Raw genomic sequence first — 17,543 nt, forward strand, 5'->3', positions numbered from 1 at the left:
ATGAGACCTTAACCTGTTTAACGAGATGGCTGAATATTGTTGCTGTAGCACAAATTACTATTTTTACAGTTTGCCTCAAATGTGAAGTTTTGACGAAAATTCACACACACTATTTAAAAATCAAAATAAAAAAAAGACCATCGTTAGTATTTCTCAAAATTTCGTAAGCAGCTGTACACAGACACTGGAAAAAGAATATTAAAAACATCTTGCATTATTTTGTTTTTAATGACAATATATGTGGTAGAAATGAGAGCTTCGCCGGGATGCAGCAAGGTGCTAAGAAATAGGGACATCGGGGTAAAAAGAACGTCCATTAGCCTCTGACTTGCCTAAACTTGGCCATGATTGCGACACAAGGGCACTTTGGTAAACTAGTATTATGATTGGAAACACGCAGTTTTCGAATGCCTAACTTTCTGACGTAAATTGTGCTACTGGGCCATCATTCGCGCCCATATTTTGTTAGTGCTTTCAGATGATGCTCTTCTAAAAATCGTCTCTTTTGAAAGAGTTGGCAGAGTGTAGTAGAATGGGGAGTGGGTCTGTGGGAGGCGGTGGCAAACAGGTGGTAAAGCTAAATACGTGTAAAGTTGCTGGCGGTGTGGCCGCCGCCTTAAGAGGAAGCTTTAGCTTGGGTGCCTCTATCTAAATACATGTAAAACGAGAATTCGTTTTTCTCTGCAACCACTGCACCACATTTGATGGCGTTTGTTGCAGTTAAAAGAAAAGTGAAACTCTAGTGGCTGTTGGTTGCGATTTTTTTATTTAAGTCGTCAACTGTTTAATAAAATTGACAAAATAGCAGGGCTTCAGAAAACGAAACTATCAAATTTACAACTCTAACTCAGCAATGAAACATGATATGACAATCTTGCAAACTGCACCGAATAGAAAATCTAAAGTGTACAAAATTGCTGTATTCTACATGGCTTTAAAATAGACTACTATTTTGTGTACATGTAGAACTTGTGCAAAATCCTTGTAAACAATGTAACAAATTCACGTAAGAAATAAATTGGCATATCAAATTTGTCTGCTTTGAATGCTCTAATAGATAATAGATAATAGGTCTGCGATATCTTTTATGTAGGTGCAGAGCTACGAATTTGTAAACTCCGTGCTTCTATTTTTTTCAAACTTACCAATTCTTGAAAATTACAGTTAAATAACGCAGGCCAGAAATCGACATTTTGCGTCCGACAGTCACTACAATTTACCTTTCTCTCTCATGTGCAACAAATTTAAGTAAAATCGGCCCAGTGGTTATCTCAGGAAATCGTTTCTGCGTTTCACATGTATTTGAATAGGCGGCATCGGAGTTGGGCCTGAGCTAAAGCTTCCTCTTAAGAGCAAGCTTTATTTGATTGGCTTCATTAGATCTGCGTGATCTGGCCCTCTGGATCAGTTGGTCTTATTGAAAATGTGGAAAGAGCCGGCATTTCTGCAAGGCTTCGTAATCTAAGCACGCTGTCATCCTTTCGGATTTACCAGCGGTGCTCCAACAATTATCCCATGCATTGTATGGCAGCAAGTTCGGCCGATAGTCATTGATGTTAGCTAAGGAGCTCAGCAATAGGCATTTCATTCTGAAGTTTCAGTGGATACCGCCACATGTTGGACTTGCAGGCAATGATGTAGCAGATTAAATTAAGAGTGCCAATGAATCACCCCTTATATAAAGACTTCTCAGCACTTTGACTATCACCTCACCATCCAGGAGTGGTTTTAGCACTTTGAATATCACCTCACCATCCAGGAGTGGTTTAAGGAATTCGTCATGCAGAAGCTATACGCTGTTTCATAGAGTAATAACTAGTTCCGCGAACGCCCCCCCTCCCTGTTAACGCGGAATAGTTCATCTGTGCCTGCCAATACTTCCATAAAAACAGAAATGCTCTGCTTGAGGCTTCGCACAGTAGACCATTATCCTTAAGAGTGTGCGGAACAGGTAATGTTTCCCCAAACACATAAGTTTCGGAGAGAAGAACTGTCGCGCCTCTTTCCACCTGTTCAACCCCCTTTTTAAAGAGGCGGTAGAAGAGAGCAAGTGCTGGCACTATCTGCCAGCTAAATAAGCCCTAACCAACACCATCGCCCCCACCTCCCATCACCGTATCTTAGGTTATACTGTAGAATGACGTTTCTGACGTAGCCATGGCGAGTACGAAATTTTTAGAGAATTTTACCTGCCGTAAATTTTGTTACTTGTGTACGTGCACAGAGAGTTCACCGTTAAATCTGCAATTATCTGCGCTGCAAGCTACGCACACTTCTTAAATAAAACGAGCCATGTAAAGGTTGCTCTGTTGACATATCTTTACTCACATTCAAGAGAATGAGTATTGTACTAAACGGTATTTTATGCATAAGTATTGACCATAAGGGTAATATTACCCTTGTGTCGCAATCGTGGCCAAGTTTAGGCAAGTCAGGGGCTAATGGACGTTCTTTTTATCCCGATGTCCCTATTTCTTAGCACCTCGCTGCATCCCGGCGAAGCTCTCATTTCTGCCACATATATTGTCATTAAAAACAAAATAATGCAAGATGTTTTTAAATGTCCTTTTTCAAGTGTCTGTAGACAGCTGTTTACGAAATTTTGAGAAAAATTAACGATGGTTTTTTTTTATTTTGATTTGTAAGTAGTGTTCCCTTTCGTCAAAACTTCACATTTGAGGCAAACTGTAAAAATGGAAATTTGTGCTAAAGCAACAATATTTAGCACAATCGTTAAACAGGTTAAGATCTCATAGCCCACCAAATCTCAAAAGGCTATATTCATTAGTTTAGTAGATAAAAATTCGTAAATATAGCAAATTTCGAAAAGTGTAGCAAATTAAGAATTTTTTCTAAAACACTTACGTTTTGCACAGAAGCCTCAAACAACGCTTGCTGACTCTTCTTTACGTATACGTTTTACACAATAAAATGCATTCTTTGTAGCCGTAATATTTTGTATTTGACATTGTTGTGAATTTGCGAGAATGCCCGGTGCATGTAAATGGCACCTGCAACTTGAAGAATTTCAATGTTTCTTTTCTCCTAAAGTATCCATTTCTCAAAGAATGCAAGTTCACTTTCGTGCTACCGAGTGATATGTCCATAAAATATAAAATATTGAATGAAATCTAAAATATGAATTTTTGGACCCGTGTTGATCTCTTCGTGGAATCACCCCACAGCTACTTGTATGCTGGTTGTCGAAGCACTCCATGAAAGACCGAACTGATAAATCTTAGTGTAAAAAATGGCGGCAGTTTCACACTAGTGGTGCGAAGATGGTGCAAACAGCGAAGCTGTCGATTCCACCTAGCTTGATCTCGGGTCGGCTAAGCCGCAGGTCCGGATCGTTTTGTCAACGCTTCTGGCTGCACACACGCTTTTGCTGGGTAACGCGAGCTCGCAGCTCCGAATCTTCTGTAAATCGCCGGCGTTACACCGCCGCTTCACCGGCGAGATACTCGGCCTTGGTGCGAAGTCGTCTCATCTGCTCTCGAGTAGCGGCACGACGATTTTCGCGCCGCGCTTCCTCTTCTTCGGGAGCAACGCACTTCTTCGGTCGCCCCATTCTCACGGCGATGTGCACGGCTCGGAGACGTGGGGCATTCTGTCGACGCAACGGTGACGCGGAGCTATTACTATTATTATGAGGATCATCGCAGTTACGTCACGTGTTAGCTCCGCCTACCACAGCTGTGGCGTCCCGGCTATGCGTGAGCTGGGCTTGATGACGTCATGGCTCGGCAAAACTGGGCAAAGCGACGGCGCGCGCGATCACGTCACGGCTTAGCTCCACCTACATAGCTGTTGCGAGGCTCGGTGTTGCTAGGTGACGTGTTGCTAGGTGACGCGGAGTGACGTCATCGCTCGGCAAGGTTTTCCTGCGCACACTCCCCGGACTAACCAGCGGCTTAAACAGCTTCGCTGTTAAAATGGCGTGTTCTAAACAAGTGTACGTGTTGACAGACTAGGCGTGAGAACATTGCATTCCACAGTCCAGGTCGACAGTATACCGCATAGCATTGCCAAATTTCAATTCTACGTACTCGCACGCAAGCTTTTATACCACATCGGTGCTCCACGAAAGCCAGATGGAACATTAAGCAGTCAACCACTGGCCCTAAGTTAGCGGTGCGAGCTCTGCTGGGTAGCGCCTCAAAGAACGGCGTCTTGAAAGCACCTACTTTAGAGGCGGAGTCAACTATTATGGCAGGCAATGTCTGATCGGTGAAATTTTCTGTGTAGTGAAATTGCAGGTGAGAATCATTAAAAAGTAAAATTAATTAGGTTGGAACACCATCAACGCAACAAACGCGGTGAAGCAAGAAATTCTAGTTTCCCCATAAGGGCTAAGGAATAAATTCGATAGAAAACATTACATGAAGTGTAAGACTCGTAGTTGTAGTGGCCGTATGAATTGAATAAAACGTAAGCTTACTAAGTAAAAACGAGCTGTTGTGCTAGCGGTCTTCTGTTTGAATGAATTAATTAAAGCCACATTCTTTCTTCGCGACTTTACAGCCACTTTTCCGTATCGGGTTTGCTTCAAACCCCTTTCCTGGGCCGAACCCTGAGCTAGTGCGCAGCCGCGCCAATAAAATTACATCATTTCCTGGTTTGAGGTCTGTTGTTGTCTTACACTTTTAATATTTAGGTCTGAGAAGATTTAAGATATAAGGCATGCGCTTTCAGTGTGTTGTCTCGTGAGATATGTTTGTGGGCTGCCATTCTCAAAATTCGGAGGAATAACATTGTCAGTAATGTAAGACCTGGCAGGAGCAACTTTAGTGATAGAATGGTGTAGCAATATAACCCACATATACCGCATGTCATGTAGCATGGCATGGCATATAGCGTACAAATACCTAAATAAATACAGAAGCTCACGGCTACGACGACGACGGCAAAAAATCGCTTGGAGTGTCCATACAACTGCTACCACAATAAAAACAATAAACAAGAAAATCAAATTGGATGAAGCATCGACCGCGATAACAACAAGGTTTAACGCTGCACTTGAATCCTTGAACGTTTTTCTAGCTATGCGCGAGTGGGAAATAAACTATTAGATGACGTTAGCTTAACTTCTACTGCCCGTTCGGTCAAAAGGAGTGCGTACACAGCAGGAAAGCTAGTGTGTTTATAGGAGATGAAGAAGGAGGGATAAACTTTTATATTTTGTATAAACGTATTAAAAGAATTTTGCTTGGTGGGCGGTGTCCACAGTCCCGGACTCCGGTCGATCCTGCTGCCGTCATCGCCCGGTTTACCAGCCGAAGCTCATCCTCAGAACGAGAGCTGCACAGCTCTGTCTACCACTGCTCGTCAGAGCGATTAGGAAGTATACTTCTTGGGTGGGGATAAGCCGACATGCCCATACCATATGGTAGAGCGTGGTAGGCCCCCAACAATGAGGGCATGAGGAAACGCTGATGGTACAGAACAAGGCATGTAGTCGGTTGGGTGTAGAAAAGGGTTGTTCTGGAGCTGCCTTAAGATCGCCTGCTGTCCTTCGGTGATGGAGTCGTGTCCCGATGGGTAAGTTTTACGACTTTGTCGTGCTGGCTGATCACTTGATAAGTAACCATGGGTTGGTCAGCCCAATTGTTGGTCGCCCCGCGGGGCCCGGCAGGGTAAACTCCGGGGCACTGGTGTCTTACGACTATCCCGTGTGCTTATAGTGGAGTGCGCAGAACGCTCACGCCAGAAACGGAAGACAGAACGCTATCGTGGAGATTGACCGTATAGCGTTGGCGGTGCGTGGACTTCTCGTTGTCATTTTTGCAGCCAAACGTATTCCCCGTCCTTAGAGGCCACCTTCCCTGTGCATGCGAGCCGCGCATGCGCCGTCGGGCGTGACAGCAAGACAATGGTGGCGGCGCCAACGGCGCTTTTGCACTTCGGGCGTCCGTAGCAATAAAAACTGTTATTAGCGGCGAGAAGTTGGAGTGGCGCCCTCTACGAGTGACGTCACGGCCAGGACGGCGCTCGCTCGGCTGCTGCGCGCGCTCGTTCCCTTCGTGCATGCTTGAGGTATTGGTGGCTCCAGCCGTACTTATTGAAGTATATGCCGGCTTCTTTTTACTGTCATGCCTGAACGGCAGTTTCTTCTTCATAACCGCAAGTCGTGAAAATTTGCGGCGCGGATATCGCAAGCTATGTGGCATTGAAGGGGTCTACTGGTTTTGCAATGCGTATATGCGCAGCGTCTGTCCGTAAACATTGCGTAAAAAGAATGTCTGCAATTTCAACACACGAAGTTGTGTATGATGTTCCGCAAAACACTTCAGATTCAAACACTTCAGATTCTCTTAGTGCTTAGCTATGAGAAACATTGCATTTTACAAGGAAGAAAAATAGTGGTATTAGTATTTGATGTCAATATTAAAAATGCGTGTTAGAAGGAAACTACACAGCAAATCTATTATGATGATTCTTATTACTATGGTAAGTTGTTGCATAGTCAAATATGGCTACTTTATTAATGCGTAAAAGGAAGAGTTAGGCGCGCATTTTGCATGAAAACGTTTGCTAATACTTTCACTTTTCTTCAAACACGCAATGGGCACTCAGAAAACGCATTGCTCATGGCTGTTAACACGACGGCGCGTCACGTATAGTATGTATGTGCTTCACGAATCCCATAACAGCAATCACCTGAAAGAACATTTCTGTGGTTAAGATAGAGAGCCTATCAATTGCACGCGAGAAAATGTTTCATACTGACCCACAGTTGCCTTTATCGACATCATGGCACAGCCCTTACGCAACTAAATCTACCGACTGTGGTTATGGCGAGGCATGCGTAATTCGCGAAATCCAACAGTTCACTACAACTTCTAATTGAAACCATGAAGCAGTTCTTGAAGCGCCAATTGCAATGCCTAAGGTATACTCGAGGCTATAGAGCGCAGCTTAAGCTGCACTGAAGAGGAAAATTCAAACGCCTTCTGCCTCACCATGTCTCGATCCTGCGTTGTCTAACTACACAAACTGAGAACTATTTGCTTCATGAGTACATAAAAGAGAACCTCACCTACCCACAAGCCTCAAATTAATTCACTTGATTTTTTACCTCCACAGGGGAATAATGATATGTTCAATAAGCCTCATACTGCTAATGAATGAGACTTCGGCTTCTTTCTAGCTGCAGCCATACGGTCCTAAAGGCATTATTCATTAAAAAATTTGGGCCGAGGAGCCTGTGTCAGTTCGTCAAACAGATTCATGATGTCTGTTCCTCAAGAAACAAGCAGCCATAAATTGCACAATGAGTTGAACGTGTAGTACGAAACAGTGAATAAATATTGGTACATTCCTTTGGGTATTCGGCAAATAGCTGTAAGCCTCAATTAGCTTTACTTCAAATTACCGCCACTTGAAATTAACCGGTGAGGAACAGCCTAATTTTGAGAAGCTGTTAAAGGAACAAGTGGTGCTGGTTGAATCTAAACTACACTGTCAGGTCCTCGCGTTACTGCCGAGCGTTTCTGTGAAGAAATGAAAAATTAGATATTATACCATGAGCTACTCGTCATAAGCAAACACGTTTTAATTCGTTAAAATGAAGGTAAATGTAGCAGTCATATCGCAGGCGCGGATCCAGGGGGGATGTCCGGATGTCCTGACCCCCCCCCCCCCTCAGATTTCTGCATCGCCCCCTCGCTAACAGGGGGGATGGCCCTGTCGCAAAAAAAAATATGGCCACCAGCATTCTTCAAAAGTATTTTTCGCGAGGACCAGTGGTATCAGCCATGTAGAAGTAAAGCTAGCTCGCTCACAAGCTTAGTTGTATTCCGTACGTAGGAGTGTGGTATCGCGAAGTTGCCGTAGTTATTTTTTCTCATGAACACCTTGGACCTCCTGGTGCATGCCGTGCCTTACTGCTCCTGTCGGTGTCGTCGAATGAACGAGGGGACGTCCCTTTTGCCAAGCACGCCGAGGTCCGCTCGAGCGCCTTCGCGCCTGATTAACTTAGTTTCCCCTTGGGGTGTCAACGGTTGCCTCATTGGCTGTCATCGGTTCCGCGACCAACCTGCTTAATGAAAGAGATCTCTTGCTGAAGTGTTCATATATAAATAATAAACTAACAGCTTAACTTAGAACTACGCATAGGCACCTTTTTTTTTAGCTGTAGCACTCATTGTGATCACAGTTACACGTTGACAATATCCAGTACGAGCACAGTGCCGTTCGTACGCTACAAGTTTTCATTGTAACTTCGCAGTTTTATTGTCGTACATGAAGCATAGGAGGCTCGAGCCCACCGGATCCGTTTATCTGAGTGGGCGTTCTCGCGGAGCGGGGCGAAGCCTCGAGCCGCGGCTGCGAAGTGGGGGAGCGTGACGTCAGCGGCCAACGCCAGCGCGCGGGCCTAGGATGACGTCGCATGGTTAGAGAAACGGGAGCAGATGCGCGCCTTGCTGTAAAAGGATGACGTCGCGTGGGAAACAAAACATGAAGACGCTGGCTCGCACTCTCGCCTACTACGCCACATCGTTATTCTTGTAGGTGGCGTCGTGAGTCTTCATACGCGGTGATTCGCATATCGTAAACAACCAGCGTAGTGGTTGCTGCGTTGGAGCGGAGCGTTACGCCCGTATTCAAGAACGTTCCTCTAGTCAACACACCACCACGACTCAAGAGAGAAGATGGCACCGCCATCCCTCCACATAAGTGGTCACTGAGCTTTATGATCATTCACGGGAATTCATGAGAATTGTCGCGTCCTTTAGTTCTCGATTATTCTGCGCAGTACGACAATAGAAATTTGGAGTCTGATATCTCGGAGCACGGACACGCTATATATATAGAATAAATCTTCCAACTGATACTGTGTAGATACTCGACTGTCTCTAAGTTTTCAATACAAACATACCCACTTACTGCAGTCAACAAAAATATTGTTGAATTTAGTTAATTGGGCTGCTCACAGCGATAATTATCATCTCACTTTGTGCCCCCCTAGCCACATAACTTATTTGCACAGGTGGTCTTCGCGTGCCGTCCCAGTGCCTAACTTAAGAAAACCATAAAGCTTAGTTTTGAACACCCTGTATTATCAGGCGCAGCCGCCAAGCACATGGCTGTATTGGGTAACGTCCTTTTCCTATAAGCTCGGAGAAACCGATACCTGGCTTCGCTACAGGTCTTCTTCCTCCTTCTGGGGTTTACGTGCCAAAACCAGTTCCGATTATGAGGCACGCCGTAGTGGAAGGCTCCGGATTAAGTTTGACCACCTGGGGTTCTTTAACCTGCACTACAACGCAAGAACACGGGCGTTTTTGCATTTCGCCTCCATCGAAATGCGGCCGCCGTGGCCGGGATTTGATCCCGCGATCTCGGGCTCAACGCCTGAGCTGACTGAGCCACCACGGAGGGCTACAGGTGTTGCTTTAGCCGTATAAAACGCGGGTTTATCGTGAGGAAAAACGGTAAATTTCGGTAAATAAGTAAGGCTACTATCATCATCATCATCATCATCATTGACAGAAGCTGACCCCCCCCCCCCCCTCAGAAAAAACCTGGATCCGCCCCTGAGTCATATGTAGCAGACATAGTGGCATGCTCGTTGCACCACTGCAGGTATGGTATCCTAACTGGATTCTTAGGTGCTATGTTTATGCGTTTATCCTTTTATTAGTCACGTGCTATTTACGCTTTTTATTAGTCCCTCAATCTGCAATGTCGAGATCCGCGCACGAAAAACACGCAATGGGCTGGTCTGAGCTCCTTCGGCTGGCACTGCAGCGTTGCATGCCCTTGAGAAATAAATTGTCGTGTAGGAAATCAACTCTTTGAATAAGCTTGCGCGAATGCAGACGTCGTAAATGTATTTGAGATGACCGTCATAAGTATACAAGCACAGGGAACGACAGCGAACAAACGGAAACACTCCAGAAGGCGTCCGGACAGTGCCCGAACGGCAGCAGACGACAAGCGCGAGTCCTTGCCGTGACGTCACGCGAGAGGCGCTCGCAGCGCCCCTGTAGGTGGTTCTCGGGGCTAATATGGTACAATGAATCCACTGTTTTCATTGACCGGTGCAGCCATGTACACATGCTCTTTACAAACGTCCATGAACCGGCGACTTTTATTCCTTAAAAACCACGCAGTTTATATATACCCGCCGCGGTGGCTCAGTGGCTATGGAGTTTTGCAGCTGAGCTCTAGGTCGCGGGTCTCATGCCCAGCCGCAGTCGAGGCAATCCAAGGGTAGTAGCAATTACAAAGTTGGCAGTTCTGCCAAAGGCGAAGCGCTGTAAGCGATAGCGAAGTTTAGCGTTCCGCTCGAGCTCCTCGCACGCTGGTCTACCAATACGCGCAAGCCAAATGGCGCAACGCTACACGCGAGGAGACCGTTGCCTATAGGCTTCCTAGGAGACTGCTTCTGAGCAGCAGGAACAATGGATACCAGGCGTGTCACGATGCTGGCATGCTGAGGAAACCCGTCGCACCTATGGACTGTACATGAGATCAGACCTACGGAAAACCGACGGCATGTCTCAGAGCTTAATAAATCAATTAGGTAGATCAATTTGATGTTTCCTGTCTGTTTCGCTCATAGCCGTAGATGAACGACGGCTTGGTATGCACATACCTGGTCAACGGCAACGCCACCAATTTGTGCTACCACAACGCATTGTTAGGACAACAACGTGAGCAGAGAAAGCCAGGCAGAACGGATTGCGCAATATGTTACGTCGCATCCACTTCGCTTTGTCGCGTTTGCAGCCAAACGAACTGCGCGTCTCGTCCACGTGGAGGCCGCGCATGCGGCGTCGATACCGTGACAACACGACGGCGGCGGCGCCGACCATGCGGAATGCGCCGAAAGTGTCAGTAAGTGTCAGTATAATTGCTATTTCAGTAAGACGCTCACGTAGGCTAAATTTAAAAGCCCGTTAGAAATATACCACCACCCCTCACATTCACTATGACCTCAACTGAAGCGCGTGTATTTCTTCAGGACACTAAACAACATAATTGTCAGATTTTAGGGTGATCTCTCATTTTGATTTCATATTTGTGCAGTACGCCGTCCGAAGGCGCTGGACAACGTTCGAGGCACATCGCACGCCGTTCTCTTTGCGCGCCATAGAGTGACTGCTCACCGGATGTAGGTGGTGCACTCGCTGAAGATGTAGCGGCGGTAGGCGAAGTACGACAGGTGCTCGGTCGACTCCATTGACTGGGGTTGCGGCACCGAGCCGGGGCTTGCTCCACTTCCGTGGCAAGGCCGTTGTCCTGGGTCGGACATTCCTGTTTGCGGACGTACGCCCACATGTTGGTACGTAAGTGAACTGCCTCAAACGTGAGTAGCGATGCCGGATGATGCACAAGACACAAATTCACCTCAAAGAAATACTGTTACCGCTGCATCTACCATATTTTATGCGGGCTTTATGCTAACTGCTGTAACAGGACTAGTCTTTCGTTTTTGCATCGTACTGCCTGTATATGATACTGCCAGCTGCCCTTCTTGTTTATTTTCAATACGCGACGTGAAGTAGACACTGTATGCGAAATAAGAAAATTCAGAAGTAATTATTTTTTTCCCGGGAATGGGGGGGAGGAGGGCTATATTCAAGCCGTTTAGAGCTTATTTCTTTTGTCTCCCATCGTTGGCTGCGTGGAAATAAAACACAGCGAGAGCATTCATTTATCCTTCTTATTACAATCATTATTATTATTCCTTCATGGTATCAACTTTCCCGAACTGCTCTGTTTAATCGTATTTCGTATTCCGTGCAATGTCACCAGAGAGCATACATATTTCCATGCTCTTGCCCGTCATCGCCAAAACTCAACCATCCACAGAATACCTAGTCTTTACAACGCCTTTCCATCTTGATATTTTTCATAACTCGCTGTCATCGTTCTTTTCCCGAGTTCTGCCTTGTGTCACAGTTTCACGCATTGTTCAACTGCCTTTGTCCTCCTTTTTTTGTATTTACCTTGCGCTTTATGTAGGTACGCTGTTCTCACAACAGTTTTTTTATTTCTTTTTTAAATTATCTTATCCTGCAGTTTTCTTGTTTTCGGTTTTTAATGCATTCGTGCGCCAGCACTCAGACCTTAGGGTTGGTTCTGGGCACGTTAAATAAACATGATCAGTTATTATTATTATTATTATTATTATTATTATTATTATTATTATTATTATTATTATTATTATTATTATTATTATCGTTATTATTATACTCAAGTTTTAGATGTCTCCCGTTTTGACCTTTCCCTTGTGCGTATGATAAGTTTCATCCGTCACTAAAGATACCTGCCTCTGTGTCAGCTTTGAGGCGGAGCTCTTCCAGCGGCATAAACGAATCCTATCAGTTTGCCTCCAAGCGTGGTGATTATGTTGGTTTTATTTTTTTTTGTCCACCACCGATCGGTCACTGGTTACAGACAAAACCAGTGTTGATGACCAAGTAGATCTACTTAGGGAGCTTGTTTTCAGCAGTACACGAAAATGGCTAAGATGATTGGCTCGCCCGAGGTACATGCGGCTCATGTGTTCGGCACTTGCGGCTCCGTTGGTCGCTAATTTTAAATACATAATGAAGAGTTTAGTAGTGAGCCTTCTGGATGCCTCAAACAATGTTTCGAGGCGAACCGCGGTCTTCAGATGTGATGTCCTCTTAGAAAATTAGGGTTGTTTTCAGTTTCACATTCCGTTGACTCACAATCGACGTACGGCAATTTTAGGCTATTTTTACAAAAATAACAATGAGAACGTCTGGGACCAATTAAAAAAAAGAAAACTAAATGCCGAGCAAGTCGTCTACATCATCACGTAGCCATAGTTAGCTAAACATGGAGTGTTTTGGGCTGCCACCAGGCGACATTGTCCATAACAGGGTCCCCTACGCTGCGTCATGTCCCAAGAAAAGAATGTCTAGTCTTCTGCAGCCCTCCACAACACAGAGTTTCCCACAATTAGTAGAGAGAACTCTGGTGTTGCCATCGTTCAACTACCGTGCCAACTACCGTGCCTAGTGCATGGATTTGATCTTCATGCTTGGGGCTTCAGACGTTATTGGAGCTTCGTCTTTTACGCTTTACCTGGGCCTAAATTTCAAAGCGATACAAAGTTTTATTGGGATAGCAATTATATGGACACACTAGGCGAAATTCCGCCACCGTCGTCGTCGTCGCCGTGAGGTTCGGTATAAAGTACACGGGTGATAAAATCATCGCCGCGAGCTATACGCTGTATGTGCGAGTGAAAGCATGCGACGGTGAGCCGGCAATCGCGGCTCACTCACACAAGGGCGGGAAAAGGGAAGGAAGTGCAGTCTTCCAGTCGCGCACAATGCTCCGGAGGGAGGGTAGGGAAGTGGAGGGGCTGCGCTTTACTGCGGCCGTGCACTCCCGCCGGGCCGGGAGGCTTAGGGGAGAGGGGGGGGGTTTCTGCGCCACGAACGCCCGCCTGCTCCGCTGTATATTGAAAGCCATCTGCGGCGGGGGCAGAGTCTGGCCTTCCTGTGTTTTCGCGGCTACGATCGCGTTGATGCGAGCGCCGGCACGAAGCTCAGTTCGCTGGTGCTGCTGCTGCGCTGATTCACTTCAGCCTTTTGACATCCACTTTCCGTAGTCATCGAGTGAACCGCATTCATGTTTGCTAGTGCGCGTGTGACGCCATGCTTCTTAACTTAGTTAGTATGCCTATGTTTACAGGTTTATACGGTCGATAAAGCTACTATCCCTGCTTTGTAAAGCTGTCCACTATTTTACTATCGCAATAGATGCTTCGCGTTTCGGGCGAAACTGCGACTTCTTTAATGCAGAAGGTAGCAGACTCTGCCAGCACGTTTGGGACCTAATTCACGCATTTCACGCATTTCACCTATTTCACGAAAACACTGCTAATTGCAGTGTTTTCGCTTGTCCATGCATCTGTGGCGTGATGGTTTCAATATCGGGCTTCTGTGCTAGTGTTCCTGTGTTCGAATCCTGCCGTCGGACAATATTAATTATGTTTATTTAATTCTTTGTAACGCAGCATTTTCTCAAAAAGGATGACCTTGCAAAGTTGCCGAAGCTATTTAAAGCCAGAACGACGAAGTTTAGGCAAATCCATGTACTACCCATCATTGCCATGCTAGAAGAAACCGCCCTGCTTGCATCTTCTGTAGACATTACTGTCACAGTTCCCTCTAGTAACTATATGAAACTCTATGCTTCGCACGCACCGCAGAAAGCGTCTCTGGCATTTATGGTCAACCATCGTGAGTTTGGCTGAGCGAAGTAGTTTACTCACCGGCGGGCACGTTGGCTTGAACAACGTGGAAGTAGATCTCGTCCACGATGCACTCTACGGTAGACATCATGAGTACGGTGACGCAGAAGGCATCCAGCAGGCACGTCATTGTCACGGCCACGGCTATTACGAGTGCCAGGATGCTGCATAGCAGAATCCCAATAAGGGGTTCGTTTGACCAAGTCTTGCGCAGCGATGTCGAAACAGGGCATGGCGAAAATTTTGCCGAGATAATCGTTTTACCAAATCAGAGTCACACTATGGCGCCATTTATTTCGGCAAGATTCTGGGAAGAAATCGCTTCGCGACAGAAATAATTTGAAATGGAAGTGTTGTACGTGGTAGGCAGTACGGGAGCGCTTAAAGAATAACAAGGGCGGTAAAGGGACCTCATTTTCCTGTATTTAAGTCAAAGGTTTCGTTTGGTTGAATAGAGGGTGCTTCGAAGCGAAGTTCTGAAGTGTGTGGGGATCGAGGTGCCTTCTCGCGCCTCGTCGCCCAGCTCACGCGTGGCGCTTAGCTCGATCTCTTGGAACCGCCGCTGTAACGACAACATGCCGGACACGGCTAGCGCGCCGGAGCTACTTTCCCGCGCACACCGTGCTTCTTCCCCCGGGATTGGACTTGTCCCGCGCGAACACTTCACCAGGACTCGCCTCAATGGCCTCCCGAGTGGCGGCCCCCGGGCACCCTCTCCCCCCGAGCTCTCATCCGCTGAGCGCTTCCTCGCCGCCGCACTGCGGCAGAAGCTCACAGGCCCGCAATGAGGTGGTTACATGAGACCTTTGTTCTCGCGACTCCTCTTCCTCGCTCTTGATGGACCGCTACTCGGTTTGCCCTAGCTAAGCGGGCACGCGTACTCGATCGGTCTTGCGGGGAGGTTTTGCCCGTAAGCGCCGTGACTGTTGGGAGAATAAACGCGGGTGAATAAACCCGTGTTTGTTGGCGATCTGACTCCGGAGCCTTCTCTGTGCCGTGTCGGAGAGTCGATGAACCCTGCCGTAGCGCCTTTGTGCGTTGCGGAGTGGAGGAGCGTCGTGCCCTTTCCTGACCGCCGCTCGACGGGGTAAGCCTTGTGCAAACCCATCTCCACAAGTGGAGGACTGGAAGGTGGTGGTAGCCTTGCTCCAAATGCAGCTCTGGGAGGTAATTTTCAAATTGTATCTGTGGTTGCAACCTCTGACATTGCTAGTGCGGAATCATGTATTTGACACGTTGTGTTAGAACAGTGGGCGAGCTGTATGACGCGCAGTATGTAACGGTTTGAAAAATAGGTCAGCGTTACATTGCCGTAATCACCGAAGGTCCGCGCAGTGAGCGATTGCGATTTTCACTCGCCGTCGTAGTACAGTGGCTATGGCATTGTTATGCTGAGCTCAAAGTCGCGGTTTCGATTCTCTCAGCAGCGCAGCATTCTTATTGATACGAAATGCAAAAACGCTCACGTGCTTTGATCATATCTATCCTCTCAACTTGCCCACCTTGTACAGCTGCTGCCATTTAACGGTAACCTTGGCCCTGTCAAGCCGTTTTCACGGCTTTTAGCCCAGCGGACCTTAGAGCTTATTGTTTGGTAAATTTGAATTTGAATTTACGGGCCCATTAAAGGACTCCTAGTGCTCAAAATTATTGTGCAGTCCTTGCTAGGGCGTGTCTCCTAATCATATCGTAGTTTTCAGACGCAGGACCTTAGAAGGTAATTTAGTTTAATTGCGATTTGTTGTGCGTAGCAACCATTGAACTATAGCAAGGTAACGTATTACTTCGTGTCAGAAAACTTCAACCGCGTGCCTTCTTGAACGTGCAACCATTACGGTATTGGTTAAGATACATATTCTTGTCACCTAGACCCTTACTTCATGCCGTTAGAAAAATAAGCCTACATTTATGTAACTCCCATATCTGCTAAGTCTGCTGTCTCAACTAAATGTCAGCTATAATTAAGAAGCTAACGAAGGGTTTTACGTTAACGGTGATTATGTGTATAATGATGGGTGGCCATGCTTGTCAAGTGTTTGCTGTTTTCTTTTTGCACAAATATATAGTCGGATACAACTTTAGAAGACAGCGGCATTTGCCCCTCAAAGGCGGATGCACATGAGCCGGCACAAATAGGCGCGTACTTCAGGTGACGTCATGAGCCGGACGGCCGGTGTCCCCGCCGACGGAGAACATGCCTAACATGGCCGCCCTCGCTTCGAACTGGGCCGAGTTGCGTCAGCTCTGTGCGTCTCCCTTCGTCAGAGTGAATTCTAATTGTTTGTGGTGGTCTGTCATGCAGGAAATATTATTGTGAGCTTACGATGCACAATTTGTGCCGCGTGCGTTTGTTCTGAGCCGTGAGCCGGCGAAGAAAGATTGCAGCGAACATCGGTGGCGCTGCGCTGCGCTTCGTGTGGAAACAGGATCCCGCGGCGACATACCGCTACAAACAAACATCGTACGTGTTTGTTCCGCGGTGTTTTGTTTTGCTCCTGAGTGAAGTTACGACAAGGAGAGTTCAGCAAAGCCTGGTACTACTGTGAGCGGCGGGTGTGTTTGTGTACTGTGCCCCTGCGTTTCTCGTCGGACGTGGTGAAGTGATGGAGCAAAACCATTATCAGGATAAATGAGAAAAGCGTGCGCGGGTGAAATCAACCTGCGAGTTTCTCAACAGAAAAGATTTGTGAAAGCAACCTCCAACGCAAAGATTCGTTGCTGCCAGCTCAGCGTGCAAACGACCGATCGTTGGCAGCAGTGTGATAAGATAGCCGAGCGTCTAGCAACGTCGTTCGAGTGCTGTGTAGCACCGTCGATTGATTGCTTTCCACCAATGCTAACAATCAGTGACTAACACGCGCTGCTTGAGCGAATGTCATTGGATTGTTAATGGTCAGGCGTTTGGAAGCAGTGTTTGTTTCCTTAATGTCAGCCTGAATGCTAATATAAAATTATGACTAAATACACTGGTGCCGTTGCAAGGGAGCTTGGCATGAATTCGCGTCGCTGTGTGGCTTAGAACTCTTCGCTCAATGCACGCGCCAGCTGTAGAAAGCCTGCTGTGACACAATCGCGCATAAGCTGTGCTGTCAGCGCTCACCTTGCTTTCCCACAACACAGCTTTGCGCTTTGTCGTGATATGTTGCTACTAAAAAATTCCTATGACAGTGAAGGCAACAGAGCCAATATCTACCTTAAAAAAAAGTAAGACAAAGTAGGCACAGCTGCTTGTGAACCGACTTCTAATAGATCTACTCGCGTCTGCGTTAAATGTGTGTGCGTGTTTTCTTGTGTGTTT

General features: G+C 46.6%; 1 protein-coding gene across 1 annotated transcript in view; it reads right to left on the reverse strand.

Moving 5' to 3' along the window:
• LOC119448922 (solute carrier family 13 member 5-like) overlaps positions 1-17,543 on the reverse strand; it is a 141,672-nt gene that overhangs the window by 50,762 nt on the left and 73,367 nt on the right. Inside the window, exons 6-7 of the mRNA XM_049666564.1 lie at positions 14,267-14,409; positions 11,118-11,265 (exon numbers count right to left, since the gene is read on the reverse strand). Of these exons, the coding sequence (XP_049522521.1) occupies positions 11,118-11,265; positions 14,267-14,409 (291 nt within the window). The remainder of the gene's footprint in view (positions 1-11,117; positions 11,266-14,266; positions 14,410-17,543) is intronic.

The sequence above is a fragment of the Dermacentor silvarum genome, chromosome 4 (genome assembly GCF_013339745.2).
Source record: "Dermacentor silvarum isolate Dsil-2018 chromosome 4, BIME_Dsil_1.4, whole genome shotgun sequence".
NCBI lineage: Eukaryota > Metazoa > Arthropoda > Arachnida > Ixodida > Ixodidae > Dermacentor > Dermacentor silvarum.